This window comes from Micromesistius poutassou, assembly GCF_964030765.1.
Source record: "Micromesistius poutassou genome assembly, chromosome: 8".
NCBI classification, from domain to species: Eukaryota; Metazoa; Chordata; class Actinopteri; order Gadiformes; family Gadidae; genus Micromesistius; species Micromesistius poutassou.
This window is the reverse complement of record NC_140278.1, coordinates 12,822,713-12,841,399: the sequence shown is the minus strand read 5'-3', so window position 1 is coordinate 12,841,399 and position 18,687 is coordinate 12,822,713. Positions and strand designations below refer to the sequence as shown.

Here is an 18,687-nt window from a genome sequence, read left to right as displayed (position 1 = left end):
ATACAGTGCTTCTGGACTAAGCCCAGATTCTGGCACTTTTCCATACAGCAACATGTTCCAATTATTTGAATTAATCTTGTCATAATATATGTTACTACTCCACATCTAAAACTTCAAGTGTGCCACATCTAATCCAGAAAAAACATTCAACTCAGTCTGAGAGCAAACCCTGAGCCATCCTACTCACCTATTTACCCTGACGTGCGGACAAAGTTCAATGTCCAATGCAGTCAAGCTTAATGCAAAATGTCTGTGTTCAAATGGAAAAAATGCTTGCAAAACGCCGCACTGGGCATAGGGTGAACACAGCCATTTTTTTCGTTTCAAGTATATCAGGGTCTTTATGCATACAAATATATAATAAGGGTGATGATAAAGCCGGTGGCACGATGAAAACAGTGTATTCAGGCGAGCACACACAGCTGTACATAGATGAGCAGAAATCAGCCACTCCCTTGGGAGACCCGTGACTGACCTGTGGGTTGGAGCACTTGACCTGGACAGGCTGCAGGTCCACGTGGAGACACACCACAAAGGACTGGCGTCCCTCGCTGGCCTGCGGCCGGTGGGAGGTGACGGCCAGCGTGGAGGTGCAGCCCATGGGCTCCAGCAGGCTGAGGCTGTGCTGCTGGCCCAGCAGGGTGTACACACTGAACTGGCTCAGGCTGATCGTCCAGGGGAAGGCATCACCTGGTCGGAAGGTAGGGTGAGGGTGAGGGTGAGCGAGAGAGAGAGAGAGAGAGAGAGAGAGAGAGAGAGAGGAAGAGAGACGTTAATCAAAAGAGATGTTAAAGGTGTGTATTCCTCCATGTTCAATTCAACATTTCTGAGTATGTAAACCAGAGCCAAACTATAACATATTGGAAAGAAAACTGGGAAGAAAAGACACACAAGTGAACGGATTCCCAGCGGGAAGCAGGAAGAGAAAAAAGGAAGAAAATGTATTAAAGTTATGGAAACAAGTGGAGGCATGGGTCCAAAGACGAGGCGAGAACACAGAGACACGGAGCGAGATGAAGAGCAGACTCTAGCAGTAGAAAAAGAAACACGAGAGGGAGGGAGACACTACAGAAGTGCTGGAGGAGGAGTGCGAAGAGCCCGCCAGAATGGACACCAGAGACAGGTGAGTTGGAGGCCAACGTGGGGTGACATTCAGGGGAAGTGACACAGCACGGCAATAGAGAAGGTCAACTGCAGCTGGGGCTAAAAATAGATCACTCGCGACCGTCAACGCAATAATCATTCTTTCCAGTGAGCTTGAAAGAAATAAAGAAATGAGGCCATTGGCAGCAGGTCAGACAGCTTTATGGAAAACATGAAAGAGGAATTGAGAGAAGCAGTAGCATATCCTTTGTGTGAGCCCACGGATAACCCGGGAAGTGTCTTCTGGAGACACCTTGGGGCCGGCCTCACTAGCAGAGTGTCTCTGTGTGTGTCAGAGATCTGCCTGACTGGCCTCCTCCTGATTTAGGAGTGCCCACCCTGCTTGCGGTAGGGAGGGATGGAGAGAAAGAGACGAAGAGAGATTGAAAGAAAGAGAGAGGGAGATGGGAATAGTGGGCATGTTCCCCCAGCACACTGCCATGAAAAACACATTTGTCTTGCGACGTGGGCAGCATGCTTTGATCCAGCGCATTGAACATGAGAGATGAAGAGCTTTTCAAAGGAGGGGGAATGAATTACTAAACGCATGGGTTGTTAATTTTAACGGCAACACTGACAAGGCCTCGCTGATGTCAGTGTTTTCGCTGTCGTTTTTCCCTTCTCACTGGAATCTGCATGCCCAACTCTGATGTCATCGGAGGGTGCCCCCATTTCTCCTCCTTCATCGATGAGAGAACATTGCTGAGCAAGTGTTGTTTATGTCAACACTAACAGGTAGGCACTGGCAATATGGTCAAGAACCATCCCTCAAAGGCCCAATACTCAAAGATAGTTTGACTTTTGTCACGGTACATGAGGAGTACGAGGTCAAAGTGCTGCTCAACCTACAAAAAGCCATAGTAGTAATAATAATAACTTGACATGATGTAGTCTGGTATGAACACATAGTCACATTCCCTCACTCAGCCATAGGCGCCTTCCTCCATCTTTATTGTGTCTTTTTCACAGCCAGAAATGTCCCGCTTGTGAACTTATGAATCTGTCAAGGTTTTAATACTTTTTAAAGGTAATGTCGAACCCTACTAGTCCCCATTCTCCGTCAAGCCCGGCTGCATTCCTCCACTGTCTAATGCGATGTGACGTCTGTTTGCTGTTTCGGACTTTGAGTTCTGTTCAACGTGAAAGCACATACCCTCCTCCAGGATCGGCTTCGACACCACAAAGGGGAGCTCCTGCAGGGGCTCCATGTACTTGTGTCCAGCACTGAGGACACTGATCTGGGGCAGGCAGACAACCAGCGTCCCAGGCATGGAGGACTGGTTGTGGTACCAGCTGCGGACGGTGCCGGGTATGTCGCCGCAGATGATGGTGCTCGGGGAGGGCAGGCTGTCGTTGGGCAGGAACACGCAGCACGACTGGACCTCCAGCTGCAGGGGGAACATCAGAACAACAAACTTAGCCCAGTGTTTAAATAATATTATAATGGAATAACATGATGGCACATCTTGAATCCACCTTATTAATTCAATAGGCTGGTGGCTAAGATAGTGGGAAAGTGTACTTTAATTTTCCCTCGACATCGTTTGTCAGGGACCGAGCAATGCACACATTGTGGAGACGTTCAGCCACGGCCGAGTTATTATGGTTTACGCAGGTGTGTTGAACATAAATCATGCAACAACCTATATGGAATTGAGCGGCATCAATAAAAACTCAATCCCATCCCATGCGTGGTGACGAAAGATTTACACGGTATTACATTCATGTGACATTGATGCGACCCAAAGCTACGTTTTGGAGGGAGAATGTGCAGTATGACTAACACAGGATCCTATAGAGGGAGAATGTGCGTATGCAATCACGAGCAACACCTGGTTAAAAAAAAGGAAGGGAAGCCAGTAGTCAGTAAGACAGTGAACAGTGGTGAGCTATAGTTGTACTTTCCCTTTGTCTTTTTCCATGAGACCAAGGCCGTATTGATTTTAAAAGACCAGTTAAAAGAATAATAGCAGAGAATGAACTTCAGAGGGCACAAAACAGTGTGTGTCTGTGTGTGCGTGCGTGTGTGTTTGTTTAATGTGGTTTTGGTTAGTTAATTATCTTACACTCTTTTTTACTCGCTTATTAAACGTAAGGTTTAGTCAGCATTTATATCGGTTTTATTTTCAAGTGCATGTGCAAAGACCCTCAAATTAAAATTGCACCCCTTACAGTAAAATATGTACGGATATACGCACAGATGTTGGAGCAGCTTCTGACAGACCCATAAAAAGGTAGCTGGTTTTTCAAGCTTTTATAGAGGCCAAAGAAAAGGCAAGACACCATTAAAGACTGAGAAGGGTAGGAGCAAGGTAGAAAGAGAGACAGAGAGAGAGTGAGACAGAGAAAGAGAGACACAGATACCAATAGAGAGTGAGAGACAGAGAGACAGATACCAAAAGAGAAAGAGCGAGAGCAACAGATACCAAAATAGAAAGAGAAAGAGAGAGAGAGCGAGGTATGGTTTCACGTTCATATCGCCGCTGCTTCCACTTCTGATCGCCCTTCAAAGTGGCGTTTGAAATCGGAACGCTTTCACACACCGACAGGTATTATGGGCTCTTGGTTCCTTTAGGAGCCAGCACACAGGATTAAAGCCGGGCTCACGCTGCCCTGCGCTTAGATCTGCTGCAGATCTCAGCCGTAAGCTGTAAAGAAGGCCGACACACGGAAACCTACGGGTATCACAACGGGACTCTGGCCCCCTGAGCTCCCTGGACATACACCGCACTCTGACACCCGTCCCCCGTTCTCTTGACACTACCGTTCCACTAGCACTCCATTCATGACTAGGTCGTGACCTCGGGGGAGGATTAAATTGTCAATACGTTTTGCATTGCCCAAGAGGAGTATCTAGACGACAATTAGGACAGCATGCAATCAATGAAAGTATTCCAGAGATATTGGGCAGCACAGCGACAGATATAGAATTACAAGAGCCCAAAGGATTAGGTGGTGGACACAAATAAAGAGCTGTTTGTGATGTGGTTGAGGAGGTAGCTCAATCGGCACTACCGCTCGACCACAATGCATACAATGAGACCGTTCCCTTATCGTCATCACAGATCAAGACAAATGCCGGTCGCAACCACAACAAACTGAATGTAACTATAGACACACATGTTAGCCTTTTCAAACAAGTGATTTCAGAGGGCTGGCATTCTACAGTATAAACTGAAGTCATTGACCACTCATTGCTCCTCATAAAAATGCCATCAGTTACAATGTTGTAACTTACTGCTACTTAATGTGCCAGTATTTCATCAGATGTCAAGACATCATTACAAAATCTAACTGTAATATAACATATTGACGTTAATGGCTGCCCAGTTTAACAGGGGGGAATACAGTAAGCAGAAGCGCTGGTTAAATACTGGGCTGAAATAGTCTTGTGTTCTGAGAAGATACAGACGAGCCCAATTACCCGACACTTCTTCCATGTTCGCCTCACTAGCAAGGCCCCCTGCACCTGCTAAACATATTGCACTCCAGTTCTTGTCCAACTACAGCAGAATAAATGAAAGGGACTCCGCTGTTGCCAACCCCATATGGTGGATGCTGTGATTACTGCATGTACTGTAAAATATAATAGGCAGTGCTGGCTTGTGATTTTCTAATGCATTGTTTTTGCAATGCCCATAGCAACACACAAGCAGGGATGATGTAAGGCCCGTGCCGTTGCAGGCTTGCCCCATTACAGAGTCGTATATGAGCGGTAATCAGATAACATCTCACAGATGACAACAAAGGGAACAGCTGGACAAGTGAATTCATGGCACATAGCGACGGCTGTTTTCAGATGTTTACGCGCTTGCAAGGGGTAAAGCGATTTCAAATGTGTTAATGCCTCTAAATATGTAATGGAAAAGTAAATGACGCATCAGACTTTTAAAATATGGGTGATAAAAAAGTAATCTCCAGTCTGGCCTCATTTATTATTATTTCTTACTACCTAACCCTTTTCGCCAAAGCTGATGCAGAATACAAAAACACCAAAACAAACCGGCTCTAATCTACAGTGGCAACTTTATTGGTCCGCCAAATAAAGCAATATGATCTTTCCTCTTGGATGTGGGAGGTCATCGACCGCCAGTGGAACCAGAGGCCACTGGAACTAGAGGCCACTGGACATTCCCACACCGTGTGGGATTATGGGATGTGAAGGACGATGGACGATCCCAAGGAGACCCAGAATCCTTTTTTGGCCTTATTACAGAATCATATTTCATCAGAAAAACAGGCAAGGCAGGAATTTAATTTCAACCCTGGTTAAATATACTCAAATACATGAAGTGGTGTTTCACCACGCGGGCAGAGTTAACCCACTCAAACAGTGAGATGTGGGTGGGAGTGTAAGGTTTTCATGTGTTCTTCAACACACGCCTCTGATGGCAGACAGAACTGCTAGTAGTGTGCTCACCTGATTGATATTCCAAGTCAAGTCCAAAAAAACGCGATGTTCCCGACAGAACATATGTTCACCAAATAATACCCAACCTAATATGTGGGCTTTAATTGCAACAGAAACACAGCGTTCCTACTAAAACCACGGGTCTGTCAAAGGTCATAGCTCGTAAATTCTGTGGTGCCAGCCAGTTTACCGTTCTAGCTTCCTCAACTGTACCGAGAAACCAGTTGTGGGGGAAAGGAATATAAATAAATGAATGAAAGAAAGAAGAAAGCCCTTTGGGTTACGCTTGGAGAGAACATCAACATGCCAGCCATGGAGGACTGGCAGCTAGTGCCGCTGGCTGCCAGTCCTCTACAACCATTGCCCCATGCCAGGGGGGAAACGACGGCTAACCAGGTAGGCTAGCCTCACAAGCTAAAGGCTTGTGCAGGCAAAACTAGCCAAGACTTCCCATCTGTGGCCCCATGGTCAAGCAGTGAGTCATGCCACGGATCCACACCCTCATCACCACGACTCACCCCTCATCTCTCTGAAGCACCACAGAGGATGGGAAGGCTGCAGTGCGGAGGGTAGCGAGGGTTCAGGAAGGGCATGGGGGGAAGGAGAGCGTATGCAGCGGGGGCAGGAGGTGGTGTGTGGGTGGATAAATGAGGTGGGTCATTTATTATTTCTATTTTATTCAGTTTCCCCTGTGTGGTTGGTAACATGTCAGGCTGAACTACGCTGACACGTCCAAGAGACAGAGACGGAGCCTGAGGTCAGCGTCTCCCCTGACATTACATTGCATCAGTGGCCATGAGGGCTGCCAAGACCACTGACAGCATCCCCTCTCTTCCCCTCCTACCCACCGACCGACCGACCGACCGACCGACCGGCCCACGCTGCAGTCCTCCAGCCCTCCATCCGTACATCCCGGTCCAGAGTGTGAGGCCGGCGGTGTTTGAGTCCAGCCCGTGTACCGTGACCATGACATGAGGATGGAAAGTGTGTGTGGTCGTGTCACGGCCGGGGCACAGAGAGAGCGAAAGAGCGAGAGAAAGCGCGAACGAGAGAGAGAGAGCGCGAGAGAGAGAGAGAGAGAGAGAGAGAGAGAGAAAAAAAGAGAAAGAAAAAGCGAGGAAAAGCAGAGACAGAGACAGAGAGCGAGAGAGAGATAGAGTGTGGACAGAGAGAGAAAGAAAAGCCATTAAAGTATGAAGGGCAGTGGAGAAGAGGAAGAATAGTACAGCATAGAGCGGAGGAGGAGATGAGGTGGTGGTGGTAGGGGGGAGGAGGAGGTGGTGGTTGTGGTGGTTGTCGGGAGTGGGGGGGGGGGGGGTGTTCTGTGGGTGAGGGCTGAAGGTTAAGGGCCCACAGACACTGCACAGAGACCCAAGGTGCCCTATAATGTGTAAAGGTCAAGCTGGAAAATGTGTGTGTGTGCTTGTGTCAGAGTGTGAGTTTTAAGGTGGGTGGGGGGGGGGGGGTTGTGTTCAGGTTCAGCTGGAGTTTTGTAGGGTCTTGTTTGCTATTCTCCACAATTGTGTTTAACAGCTCTATAACAGGCCAATAAACACGGCCCTGGTAAGAGAGAGCCAGTGTGGACAATGTCCCCCTACTGAGGGCTGACAGGTGTGCCAGGTGAGTGTATGTGTGTGTGTATGCGTGTGTGTGTGTATGCATGTATGTGTGTAGGCGTGTGTGTGTGTGAGTGTAAGTGTATGTGTGTACTTTTGTGTGTGCATGCCCGCATGTGTGTGTGTGTGTGTGTGTGTGTGTGTGTGTGTGTAGGCATGTAGGCATGCGTGTGTGAGTGTACGTGTATGTGTGTACTTGTGTGTGTGCAAGCCTGAGTGTGTACGTGCGCATGCCCGCGTGTGTACGTGTGTGTGTGTGTGTGTGTATGAATGCAAGTGTGTGTATGTTTAAGAGTGTATACATGTGTGTGTGTGTGTGTGTGTGTGTGTGTGTGTGTGTGTGTGTGTGTGTGTGTGTGTTGGCCAGCAGGCATGCACAATGTCTTTGCAGCAGGAAACTGACAGGTATGCCAGGTGGACCAGAATGGGTTTGTTCCGTCACACGGTTGGGCCCGGGCTCATAGCTGCAGCGAATTACTCACACGAGTCAAAGGTTCAGAGAGCTAAGCTATATTTCTGGCCCGTAACAGGATAGTGGAATGGGTCTTATTTTTCTGCTTCGGCAAACTTGTGGAAAGGCGGCCGTTCCAAAACCGGTGGGAGGGAAAAAAAACACAAAATTCCCATAGTAATGGGCACAAACGCCATGAGAAAAGCCGGCGGTGTGTGATTGCTGTGTGGAATATCTGTTACACAACTTTACCCTTGGTGGGACTCAGGTTAATATGGAATAAAACCAGAGAGAAACATGACAGACCGACCGCTCTGCTGGCGAACGCCTCAGGCAGAACAAATACGCAGCAAAGTCGAATGCTGTGTGTGTGTGTGTGTGTGTGTGTGTGTGTGTGTGTGTGTGTGTGTGTGTGTGTGTGTGTGTGTGTGTGTGTGTGTGTGTGTGTGTGTGTGAGTGTGTGTGAATGAGACCCGGGCTACACCTCTCAACCTGATCGGCTCTGGAGGGGCCGTGCACCCTGTGTGCCGGGGTCTTTCCAAAGGAAACTTAGTCACTTCTGGAAATAGTTTGCTAAATGATGTTAATAGAAAAGTGAGTTGTCATTTAGGTGTCATAAATAAACATGATGGAGTGCGGTACTTAGGAGTGAGTTTGGGCCATTTGTGGGCCAGAACGATCGAAGGCGAGAAGATCCTTGTGTGTGTGTGTGCATGTGTAGGGGGGTGACTTAAGAAAAGGATATTCCTCACTCTTCTTTAATGACATCATGTCCTGTCAAAGTGAAACCAAATCTTTTACTATAACAAATGGTGTTAACTGTCAACACACCGGCCTGGACAAAGACTTCCCTGCCCCTCCATGGGTAATAGATTCATGGAAGAATGGAAAATAACGGACTGTGTGTGTGTGTCTGTGTGTGTGTGTGTGTGTGTGTGTGTGTGTGTGTGTGTGTGTGTGTGTGTGTGTGTGTGTGTGTGTGTGTGCCTTCAGCACACGCATTCAGGGGCAGAGGGTATCATTCATAGCACACTATAAATAAACTTCAAAAACTGAGGCAATATTTTTCAATTTCGACCAGGAAATCTCCATAAGAGAGAAAGAAAGGGTGCCATTCCGTCCTCATGAGGCAGCACGTGCCGGCTTACACTACACAAACACTCTCAAATGACACATTTGCAAAGACTGCACACACACAGACACACACGTGAAGCGAGCGCACACACGCACACACACAAACGCATACACCTCCTTGCAGATGTACACATGGGTCACCTAGAATGAAAGTCCTTTTTGCGGCAGGATGAAAAGAAAATCTCATCTAATCTGGCGTGTATCCAGGGCACCTGAATGAACATTCCTCCCTCCGCCCCCCCGACCTTCTCCTTCCTCTGGTTCAAACAAGAGCTGCGGGAGCCGCCCGGGTGTTTTAATATCCATACAGAGAGAGGGTGCCGGAGCTTTGCACTCCTCTCTGAAGCATGGCACCTGGAACAGCAAACAAGCCAGCACCCCATGGGTGTAGCAGACCCGTGGAGAAGGACAAGTGGACGAGGCACTTAGCGTAGAACCTTTTATTTTGTATTCCAATTTTGAATGCGTTCTGAAATTAAAATGGAAGCACTCATGAAAAGTTGACATGAGTGGGCCGCAGACATTTTGAATTTCTCAATATATTTCCCTCGATCACAGCATCAATCAATCAGTCTCCAGAAATGGTAAGATGATTTAAAAAAAATAAAATAACAAAACTAAATTACTTTTAAGGCCCCATATAAGAAGACCGAAAGAGTTGTAGAAACCATTTTACAAGGACCATTAGACATTTATATGCAGTGCACACCTATATATACTGTATATAAAAACACCAGAGCCAAGGGACAAAGGGCCAAACTGCTGGAGTCCACCCAGCACATTTTGAACTGAGAAGCACATCCGCTGCATTGGCTGTGGATGGGAAAGGAAGTGTAAGGCCAGAGAGGACAGCTGTCTGTTGATGTATTTGCCTCTTGTTGCATACCTGTCAGTGCCTCCACATGTGCATCGCTACAGTGGTGTGTCCAGCAGCTGGTAAAGTGTCTAGCGGTCGCGTTAAGGAGGCCAGGGGCCAAATAGTCGAGCATCATACACACCGGCTTGGCTCTCTTGGGGAGAACAGCACAGAGGGAAAAGCACAGAGAGACGCATCATGGAAAAGAGCACTGCTTCATTTCTCTTTTTTTTTTGCTTGTTGTGGAGCAATTGATGTGTGTCACCGTCGAAATTTAAAAAAATAATAATAATGAAAGGCAAGAAAAATAAAACGTCTGACGAAGGGATATTTTGAGGGGAAAGCTGGTTATTAGGCAGGTGACTGATGCTTATTTCCGGACTTAGTCCTCCGTCCCTTTGGCCAAGAAGCTGCTAATGAACAACCATCTCATCTTACACTTTGATCTCCTCCACACTAACTCTGCCTGGCTGCAGCATCAGGAGCCAGCAGATGCTGTTGGGAGTAAAAAAATACTACCAGAAAGAAATGGGGAGAAAAAAAAGAATTGTGTATATCTCAAAAGATCTAAAAGCTGTTCATCTGAAGCGATTTCTGATTCAACTTTTTGTCACTACTTGTTTCAGCCTTCTACTTGTGCTCCTGGCATCGCTTCACAGAGACCCCAATGTGGAGCTTGTTTCATTAATTTCTATTTTTTTCCTTTAAGTGCTTTATATCACAATCATTGTCCAGCTCCAAAGTGCAGTGCTCAAAATCTGGCCACGTGTGTTGATTCATGTTTCTAATCTTGCAGCCTTCATATTTCCAAAAAGCATAATTTAGCCATCACACACACAAACGCATGCAGACTCAAACACACACACACACACACACGCCAGCAATTGGAGCTGATGTGTTTACTCTGCACTGGACAGAGGAGATGGTTTATCTGCTTCCAGCTGAGAAGGTCCCAATAGAAGGGGAAGCTGAAGGCTTTAAAAGGCTGGGGGCCATGTGGAAATTGCCTATATAACCACAGGGGGCCCTCAGGTTCCAGTGTTTTATGACAGAGAAGCAAGGCAGGAGACAGGGAGGGACCATCCACTCTGCATACGGTGGAGCATTGGATTAATAGCATATTAGCGGGGCGGGGTAATAGAGAAGGTACGCATCATTTAGAGCAGTTCTAGCGTTAAATTATGGAAACTTGGGGAACTCTTAAAAAACAAATCAACACTCAACGTCTAGAGTTGCATGCAGCACAGCGTGATAACAGAAAAAACCGCCAACCCAATAGCACTGTAGGTAATTGCAACCGCTGTAAATATTATGACATGAGGTCATTGTCTAACAGCAACCTAGGCAATGGAATACGCTGCCGGTAACACCATGACTGTGCAGTTAGATCCACTAGCAGTTGGCCTCTTAGTAACTGGAAGGAAGACGATGGCTTAGCCATGACAACAGCAGGATCCCTGTAGTCTGAGCTCATCTCTCTATAAAACTTCTGTAGAAAGAGTACATAAAGATAGTTAACGTCTATACAGACAGACACTTTTTGGAACTTGCAGCTTAATAAAAAAGTAGGAGAGCGATACTACAACGACACTCTAAGGCTCGTTTTTACAAAGACACCCATGTGCACACACACACACACACACACACACACGTGGTGTGGACATAATGTGAGTGCACCATGAGACACAGGAAATCTCCTAGAGATAGCGGGAAGGGGGGAGGAAATTAGAAACACCCTTCCCAGCATCCTTGGCGAAAACATTTGCAGCTCCGGTTCAGAAAAATCCCACTCGGAGGATTCAGCAGAAAGCGGAAGAACACATCCCTTTGTTTTTCAAAACCCAATACGGCTCCAAATGTAATCTTCCTGTCCATGTGTGGAGCCGGGTCACCCTTTCCTGCTCGCTGGGACGAACAGAAGGCCCATGGAGCCCACCTCTCACCTCCCCCCCGCACTCCACACCCACTCACAGCCCGAGGCTTCCTCCCCAGACATCCCACCCACAGCTTACCTAACGCTTGCCCCTTCCCCCGCTGCGATGGCCATGACCTTGGACAGAGAGGGGTGGGCGTTCTGCTGAGAGAGAGAGAGAGAGAGAGACAGAGAGAGAGACAGAGAGAGAATGACAGACAGACGGCGAGAGAACGAGAGAGAGAGAGAGAGAGAGAGAGAGCGAGAGAGATCGGAATTGAACAGATGTGTGTTTTCCATGGGGCATCTGGATCTATTTGCATTCAGAACCTGCTATGCGCGCTTGTACTACTGGTCATCCCGGGTTGTCGATGCGGCCGCTGCTGCCTCGATGGCGAACAAAGGGCTGTGTGGTGTGAGTGGGTCTCACCCGCTCACACCACCGCAAGCAATAAGTCAGCGGCTTGGCAACGCTGCAGATCCAGGCAGCCAGCCATCCCTGTGGCCCTGCATTCCGCGCTCCTAACACTGCTTACAGGAGCTGACAAGCACTGGAGGTCCTGCCGGCCGAGGTGGAAATCTGCAAAAATAAACGCTTTGGGTGACATGAAGGCTTTGTTTGTTTCTGCTGGCCAGGCTGTTTGTGTTAGCGCGGTGGGTTAATTGTGCGCTTTGATCGCCCACGTTTATTGATCCAGCAGTGGCCTTAAAGAGTGTGACTGGCCTGCCCTTGCCCCCCCCCCCCCGACCCCCCTCACCCACCATCAACACAGCCCCGGCCACCACTGACACCCTACCACCCAGGCACCGCTAAAGCCCTTGCAGATGCTTCCCAGAGGGCCGCGCACAACAGAAGGGCTTGTTGAGATCCGGCGAGCTGAATGAGCTGGAGACGGCGTGGACAGAAGCTGGTGTGCGTGAATATGACTGTAAAACAGTGTATGACGCAAGGGAGGTTATTAGGCTCGGACACAGACCAGTTGGGCCAGTTGAACGCATGGGCTACGCTTGACAAGTAGGGTATAGTATTTGCAGAAAAAAGCTGCATTTGCATGAACAGTGATGGAGTGCAGATGAAAGAGTAGACTGTGTGCCAGCTCTGGCGTATATATGCGCTGTACAAGTGATTTATGTGGAGCGTCCCACTGATATAAACTGATAGTCCTGGGCCAAGCCAGGCTCCTCTCTGAACCCAAACTGATCTGATACGACCTATGCTTGGCATGGCTCTTTCCTCTCTCCCAGGGCTCAGGGCGGATACACGCTCGGAAATTTTAACCAGATTTAGCTTCAAATACGCCTTCCAACACACATTTAGTAAAACCAAAAAAAGAAAAGAAAAGAAAAGAGAAAGAGGGAGCATCTCATGTTCGTTTTATGACACTTTCTCACAACATACCAATGTTGACTGTGTGGTGACACTTTATACTCGCGCGGTTCAACAGAACCATGTAGCGCTTCATTGTTTCCAGGCTAAAAGCAGAGAACGGGCTCCGTGTCTCCGGGCCCCTGGGGTTCAGGAGGTTACAGACACCAGAGGATCCTGTAAGCGCTTTTCCAGCCCGGCCCAGTGGAGGAACAACAGGGTCAGTGTGCAGCTCTGTGTGTGTGTGTGTATGTGCAGCTCTGCATGTGTATGTGCAGTTCTGCGTGTGTGTGTGTGTGTGTGTGTTTTTGTGTGTGTCTCTCTGTATGTGTATGTGTGTGTGTGTGTGTGTGTGTGTGTGTGTGTGTGTGTGTGTGTCTCAGTATGTGTGGGTGTCTGTACGTGTTACTGTGTATTCTGCATATTACCAGAGCACCAGATAATGAAGCTTAATCCCAGCCGCATCACATTAGCACAAGATCACAAGCAACTTTAAAGTGTGTGCAGTATGCACAACACACATTAAATACTCTGTTTTAGGGTCTCCAATGTGCTCCGTTAAGATTGGCTCACACCACAGCCAATGTCATCAGTAGAGAATGAGCACCTTTGCTCTCTCTCTCTTCCCTCATGACACAACACGCAACCACAAACTATATTAAAAACCTATTCCTAGTCCTGTGCTCTCAAACATAAACATGGCATCATGTCGTTTCCCATTCAACACCGCAAGCAGACCTGTTGCACACAAGTGCAGGCACACACACACACACACACACACACACACACTCACACAAACACACTTTAACAGCAGTCGGCTGGGGCTTGAACCAAAACATAGTCTGGCGTGGCTGGGCTAGCGCGGTCAACTCAGTTAGCTGTCAAGCTACACCGAAACACTCTCCATTGTTTGACAGGTAAGACTTTATTTTTAGTCGACCATTTTACTTTGGGACTAATAGGTGGCAGGCGTATGAGTAGTGTTTGTTCTGGATGTGTATATTTTCTATGTGGGAAAAAAAAGCACCAAATAATGTGAGAATCATGCAAAAAAGAAAAAAATAAATTGCATGACAAAAATGACTTTCTTTTTTTTGCATGATAAAAATGACTTTCTTCAATCATTAAGTGAAGCAATTAGTGCACAGGGGCCAGGTATGGAGTGTTTGAGCTGCCCATCGCTCTCTCACACACACACACACACACACACACACACACACACACACACACACACAGATGTGTTCCTGGGGAACGAAGGGAGGAGTGGTGATTTAAGTGGCGAGAAAAATAAAGCTTGTAATTGCAAATCAGTTTGAAATTCCGAGATCTGACAGAGATAGGTAGGATTTGGGGAGGGGGGGCAGTGGACAGGGAGTGATGTGGGGAGGAATGGGGGCAGATGAAGTAATGTGCCTGTACGATGCAGCCTCTCCAGCCGGGGGTCAGATCCTGTTCATGGAAACCAGCTGGCCTGCTCCCGCCAAGCGCCCCACACACACACACACACACACACACACACACACACACACACACACACACACACACACACACACACACACTTTCCCCCCTGCTTTATTTCTATCCCACTCTTGCACCACCTACCGCTTTCATTAGCTCCCAACATAATCCCTCTCTCTCCCTCACCTTTATGACACTACCTTTTTTTGCGCCGTTGCTTCTGTCTCTCTCCCTCTCTCTGTCTTTTCTTTCCTTTAAAAATAAAAAAAAATCCATTCATTAATGCGTGGCAGCTGCGGGGAGCGGTGTTACCTCATTTTTCCATGGCAACAGACTCTCTGTTGCAGTGGATCCTGTTTCCATGACAACGGACTCACTGTTTCAGCGGATCCCATTTCAGTTTTGGTAGCAACGCGCCGCTCTGCCAGCTCTGAACACATTCATGTGTTAAATAGAAGGAATTATTGCAGAATTCCTGAAATAGAACCACTGTCAGGATCACTTGTAATTACTATCAGCAACCCGGAGTGTGGGTGTCCCTGGGGGGAGGGCAAAGGGAAGGACCTTCACTGGGTCTTCATCCATGAGACTCAACGATTGCAATGCCAGGTGAGTATGTGTGTGTGAGTGTGTGTGTGGAATAGGTGAATACGGCTTTCGGTGACGGTGGGAACTGGCAGAAGAAACACATGGGGAAGGACAGCTGGAGCAACAGGTATGTGCGTAGGTGTGTGTGTGTGTGTGTGTGTGTGTGTGTGTGTGTGTGTGTGTATGTGCTCGCCTGTGTATGGTCTCTGTGCTTACATGTATGCCTACATGTGTGTTTACGCGTGTATGTGTGTGTGTGTGTGTGTGTGTGTGTGTGTGTGTGTGTGTGTGTTTTTGCCCGTGTTTGTGTGTATGTGTGTGTGTGTGTGTTTACGCGTGTATGTGTGTGTGTGTGTGTGTGTGTGTGTGTGTGTGTGTTTACGCGTGTATGTGTGTGTGTGTGTGTGTGTGTGTGTGTGTTTGCACGTGTGTATACGTGTGAGCTTGCGCCTGCGTGCGTGCGTGTGTGTGTGTGTGTGTGTGTGTGTGTGTGTGTGTGTGTGTGTGTGTGTGTGTGTGTGTGTGTGTGTGTGTGTGTGTGTGTGTGTGTGTGTGTGTGTGTGTGTGTGTGTGTGTGTGTGTGTGTGTGTGTGTGTGTGTGTGTGTGTGTGTGTGTGTGTGTGTGAGCTTGCGTGTGCGCACGTGTGTGCTTGCTTGCGTGCATGCGTGCGTGTGTGCTTGTGTGTGTGATTGCGTGCGTGAGCACACATTAAATGCAGTGTGTGGGCGACAGGATGGGCAGCCGTTTTGGAACTCCGAGTCGAAGGGCAAGTGGCCATTCCAGCCAGCCGGCCAGACCACACTGGTCAGAGTGACGATTCCATTGGTGTTCATCAGGCCTAAGCCGAAGTGACTCGTTCAACTACTCCACCTATGCATCGTGTAGCTCAGCGTGACCACAGAGCCGACTGACAACATCTCGCTCTCCCTCCGTCTCTCCACCGGGCCGATCATCTGTGCTGGATGTAATGAGCCAGGAGAGTGCATCGGCCTGGGCCCCGAGAGCCTTACTGTGGATGGATGGTATGCCACAATTACCTCACCGCACCTCTCGCAATGGTGTGGGAAAAGCATTGGCTGCTTTCTCTCCGAGAGAGAAATTTGCTCTACTCTAGTCCTTCCAGATTATTTTTTTTTCTCTCTCTCTCTCGCTCTGCATCTCTCTCTCTCTCTCTCTCTCTCTCTCTCTCTCTCTCTCTCTCTCACTGTCTGTCGTCCATGAGAAGCCTCTGAACTGATGAACTACTGTTTAAGCGAAGCGAGGAACCCTCCCGTCCCCCCAAGCAGTGATTCTCATAGTCCCGCGCGTAAGCCGATCCGTGTCTCTGTGAGTCGGGGCCTGCTTCATCTGGTTTCTGCATTAGCCATCCATCTGTCTTTATCATTGACAGCTCCTGGAAGGAAATCAAGAGGAGCTCTCTGACGGCTCTGGAGACATTCTGCAATGAATGCAAACCTCCCATTTTCATTACCGGGTGAAAATTGTCTATCTCTCCTTTCAGTGGGTAATGGTAGATGGGGGACTTGTTGTTGGGAGGGAAGATGAAGAGAACGATGGGGAGAGAAAAAGGTTTCATGAATTCACAATGGGAACTAACGCCGAATGTGGCGTTGTGTAAGGCTTTAGCGTTGAGGCTGGGACTTCAGTGGGGAAAGACAGAGGAGAGAACGACACCACTCGTACATGGAAAACCAGCCATATCTCCACATCTAGGCGGATGGCCTCGGTGAACAGGACGTCACGGGACGCTACACAATCAGCTGCTCTGCCTTCTCTTTGGTTTCCCAGCTGCGCTTCTAGACTCCAGCAAGTCTCTCGGCGGGGACGCGTGGGAGACATGACGCAAGACAGGAATCCAAGTGTGCGAGTGAAGTCCAATGATACGCACGGTGCAGGGGAGCCCGTCGCGGTATGCTGCAGAGATCGGCGGAGAACGCCGAGTCCGGGGTCACGCTTGTTTCTGGAGTCTCGGCATAAGGCATGGTGATGATCATACCACATAAACATGGGATGTCAGACGCCTCTTCCATGATCCCCAAGTATTCCAACAGCAGTCTCAGAAAAGGGGGCCCCCCTCACCACGGGCTTAAGTCGATTCAACAGCCACGGTGTAATAAATACTAACGCTAGTGTCTCTCTTAAGCAGCCGCCTTCCCCCCCGTTGTGCCGTAACCTACTCCCCTTTCTCACTCTCTGCCCTGCAAATGTCTCGAAGAGAAACCCTGCGTGCCAAATTGGGCACATGTGGAGCAGAAGTGTGGGCCATTAGGTATTCTGTTTACACCGCACTAAAATAAATGAAGTGGTTGAAGTTTGGGGATCTCCAGGGCCCGGGGTGCCAGCTGTCGGGTTTGGTCGGCTTGGTCTGCTTCCAATGCCGTGTCAGTGAAACGGCCCCGTTTCCTAATTGCCGGCCCAGAACACAGTGTGGTCCCCGTCATGGCGCTGATGGGGACCCAGGCAAAGCGGAGGCAATGACAGGCCCAGCAAACTATTAGCAGGGTTGAGTTCAGTTCTGGGGAAGTATTATAAACAATACCAACGAGCAGCCTGGACCGGACCAGCAAAGGCTCCGTCACATCGCGGTACGTCTCGTGCGTCACACTTTCTTTGAAGTGTGAATGGTGAAGGGTTGTGTGGTCCGACATTCAACGAGAAATTGCCGGAATTTGACTTCACCGCCGTGAACCTTTTCATTTTAAGGGGACGCGATACGGAAGGAGAAAGGTGGAAGCTATTGCGAACAGGTGTGCTTACAAAAAAACAAGAAAGAACAACAAACCGCAAGCCAGTGAAGCCACAGACCAAACCTGTGGGTGTGTGTGCCCACCCCCAGGTTAACATTGATCTTCTCAAACCTGCTCATTTTGGATGCGTGTAGGCAGACGTGTCATGGCTTCGGATTGACTTCAGACAGATTGTGCTGTGATGTGGGCTGTGCGGACGGTTCTAGTCCAGACACAGTCAACAGCCACACAATGGGATCCAGTCAAGGCTCGTCTAACACAGAAGGACAGCCAGACAGTCATGCAGAAAGGCAAGCAGCCACAAAAGGACAGAAGACACTATGATTTTTGTGTCATTGCTTTTTTTCGTGCCGAGTATACAAAGGCTAACATCTTACAGAGCTCTATGAAAGCCACACATATGCAGACTATGTAGCGGGTCTAGAGCACCACCGACGAGTTCCAACAACAGCCTCCCCAAAGGAGAATAGAAGAATAGGGAAACACTAGATAAGATAATATACAAGAAAATAATAGAAAATAGCGGTGAGGGGAGAGGAATGAAGGACTGCATATGTAGCGCCGAGGACATATGTGGTCAGTCCTGGTGTACCCACAGCAAACCAAGATGCTTTGGAATCAAACCTAAACAAACACGTGGCCTCAGAAGAGAGGAGGTGCAGGAGGATATTGTGGAAGGTGAAACCGATGAAACACAAATTCATCCGCCACAGAAATGAGGGGAAGGGAAGGATTAGGACAAGGATAAGGACATGAAGGGGGTGGGGAGAACAGCATCCAGATTAGGGAGAGATATGGTGCAATACCTGTAGAGTCAGTCGTTTGACAGCGTCCCAGGCATGAGAAATAAGCGCCTTCATCCTCTCCTCTGAGGTGGACCACGACTCCACAGCTGTGCTGATGGGCATCACCTTCATGGGAATGGACAGAGGTCTGGATTCTGTGAGAGAAGAGAAGAGAAGAGAGCGAGAGAGAGATAGAAATTGTTAAAATCATGAATTGGT

The 18,687-nt window shown here is 48.4% G+C and overlaps 1 protein-coding gene across 1 annotated transcript in view; it reads right to left on the bottom strand.

The window, feature by feature from the left end:
- Nucleotides 1-18,687, bottom strand: part of vps13b (vacuolar protein sorting 13 homolog B) — a 322,396-nt gene that overhangs the window by 162,735 nt on the left and 140,974 nt on the right. The window contains 3 exon segments of the mRNA XM_084471728.1: nt 476-690; nt 2,297-2,531; nt 18,490-18,623. Of these exon segments, the coding sequence (XP_084327854.1) occupies nt 476-690; nt 2,297-2,531; nt 18,490-18,623 (584 nt within the window).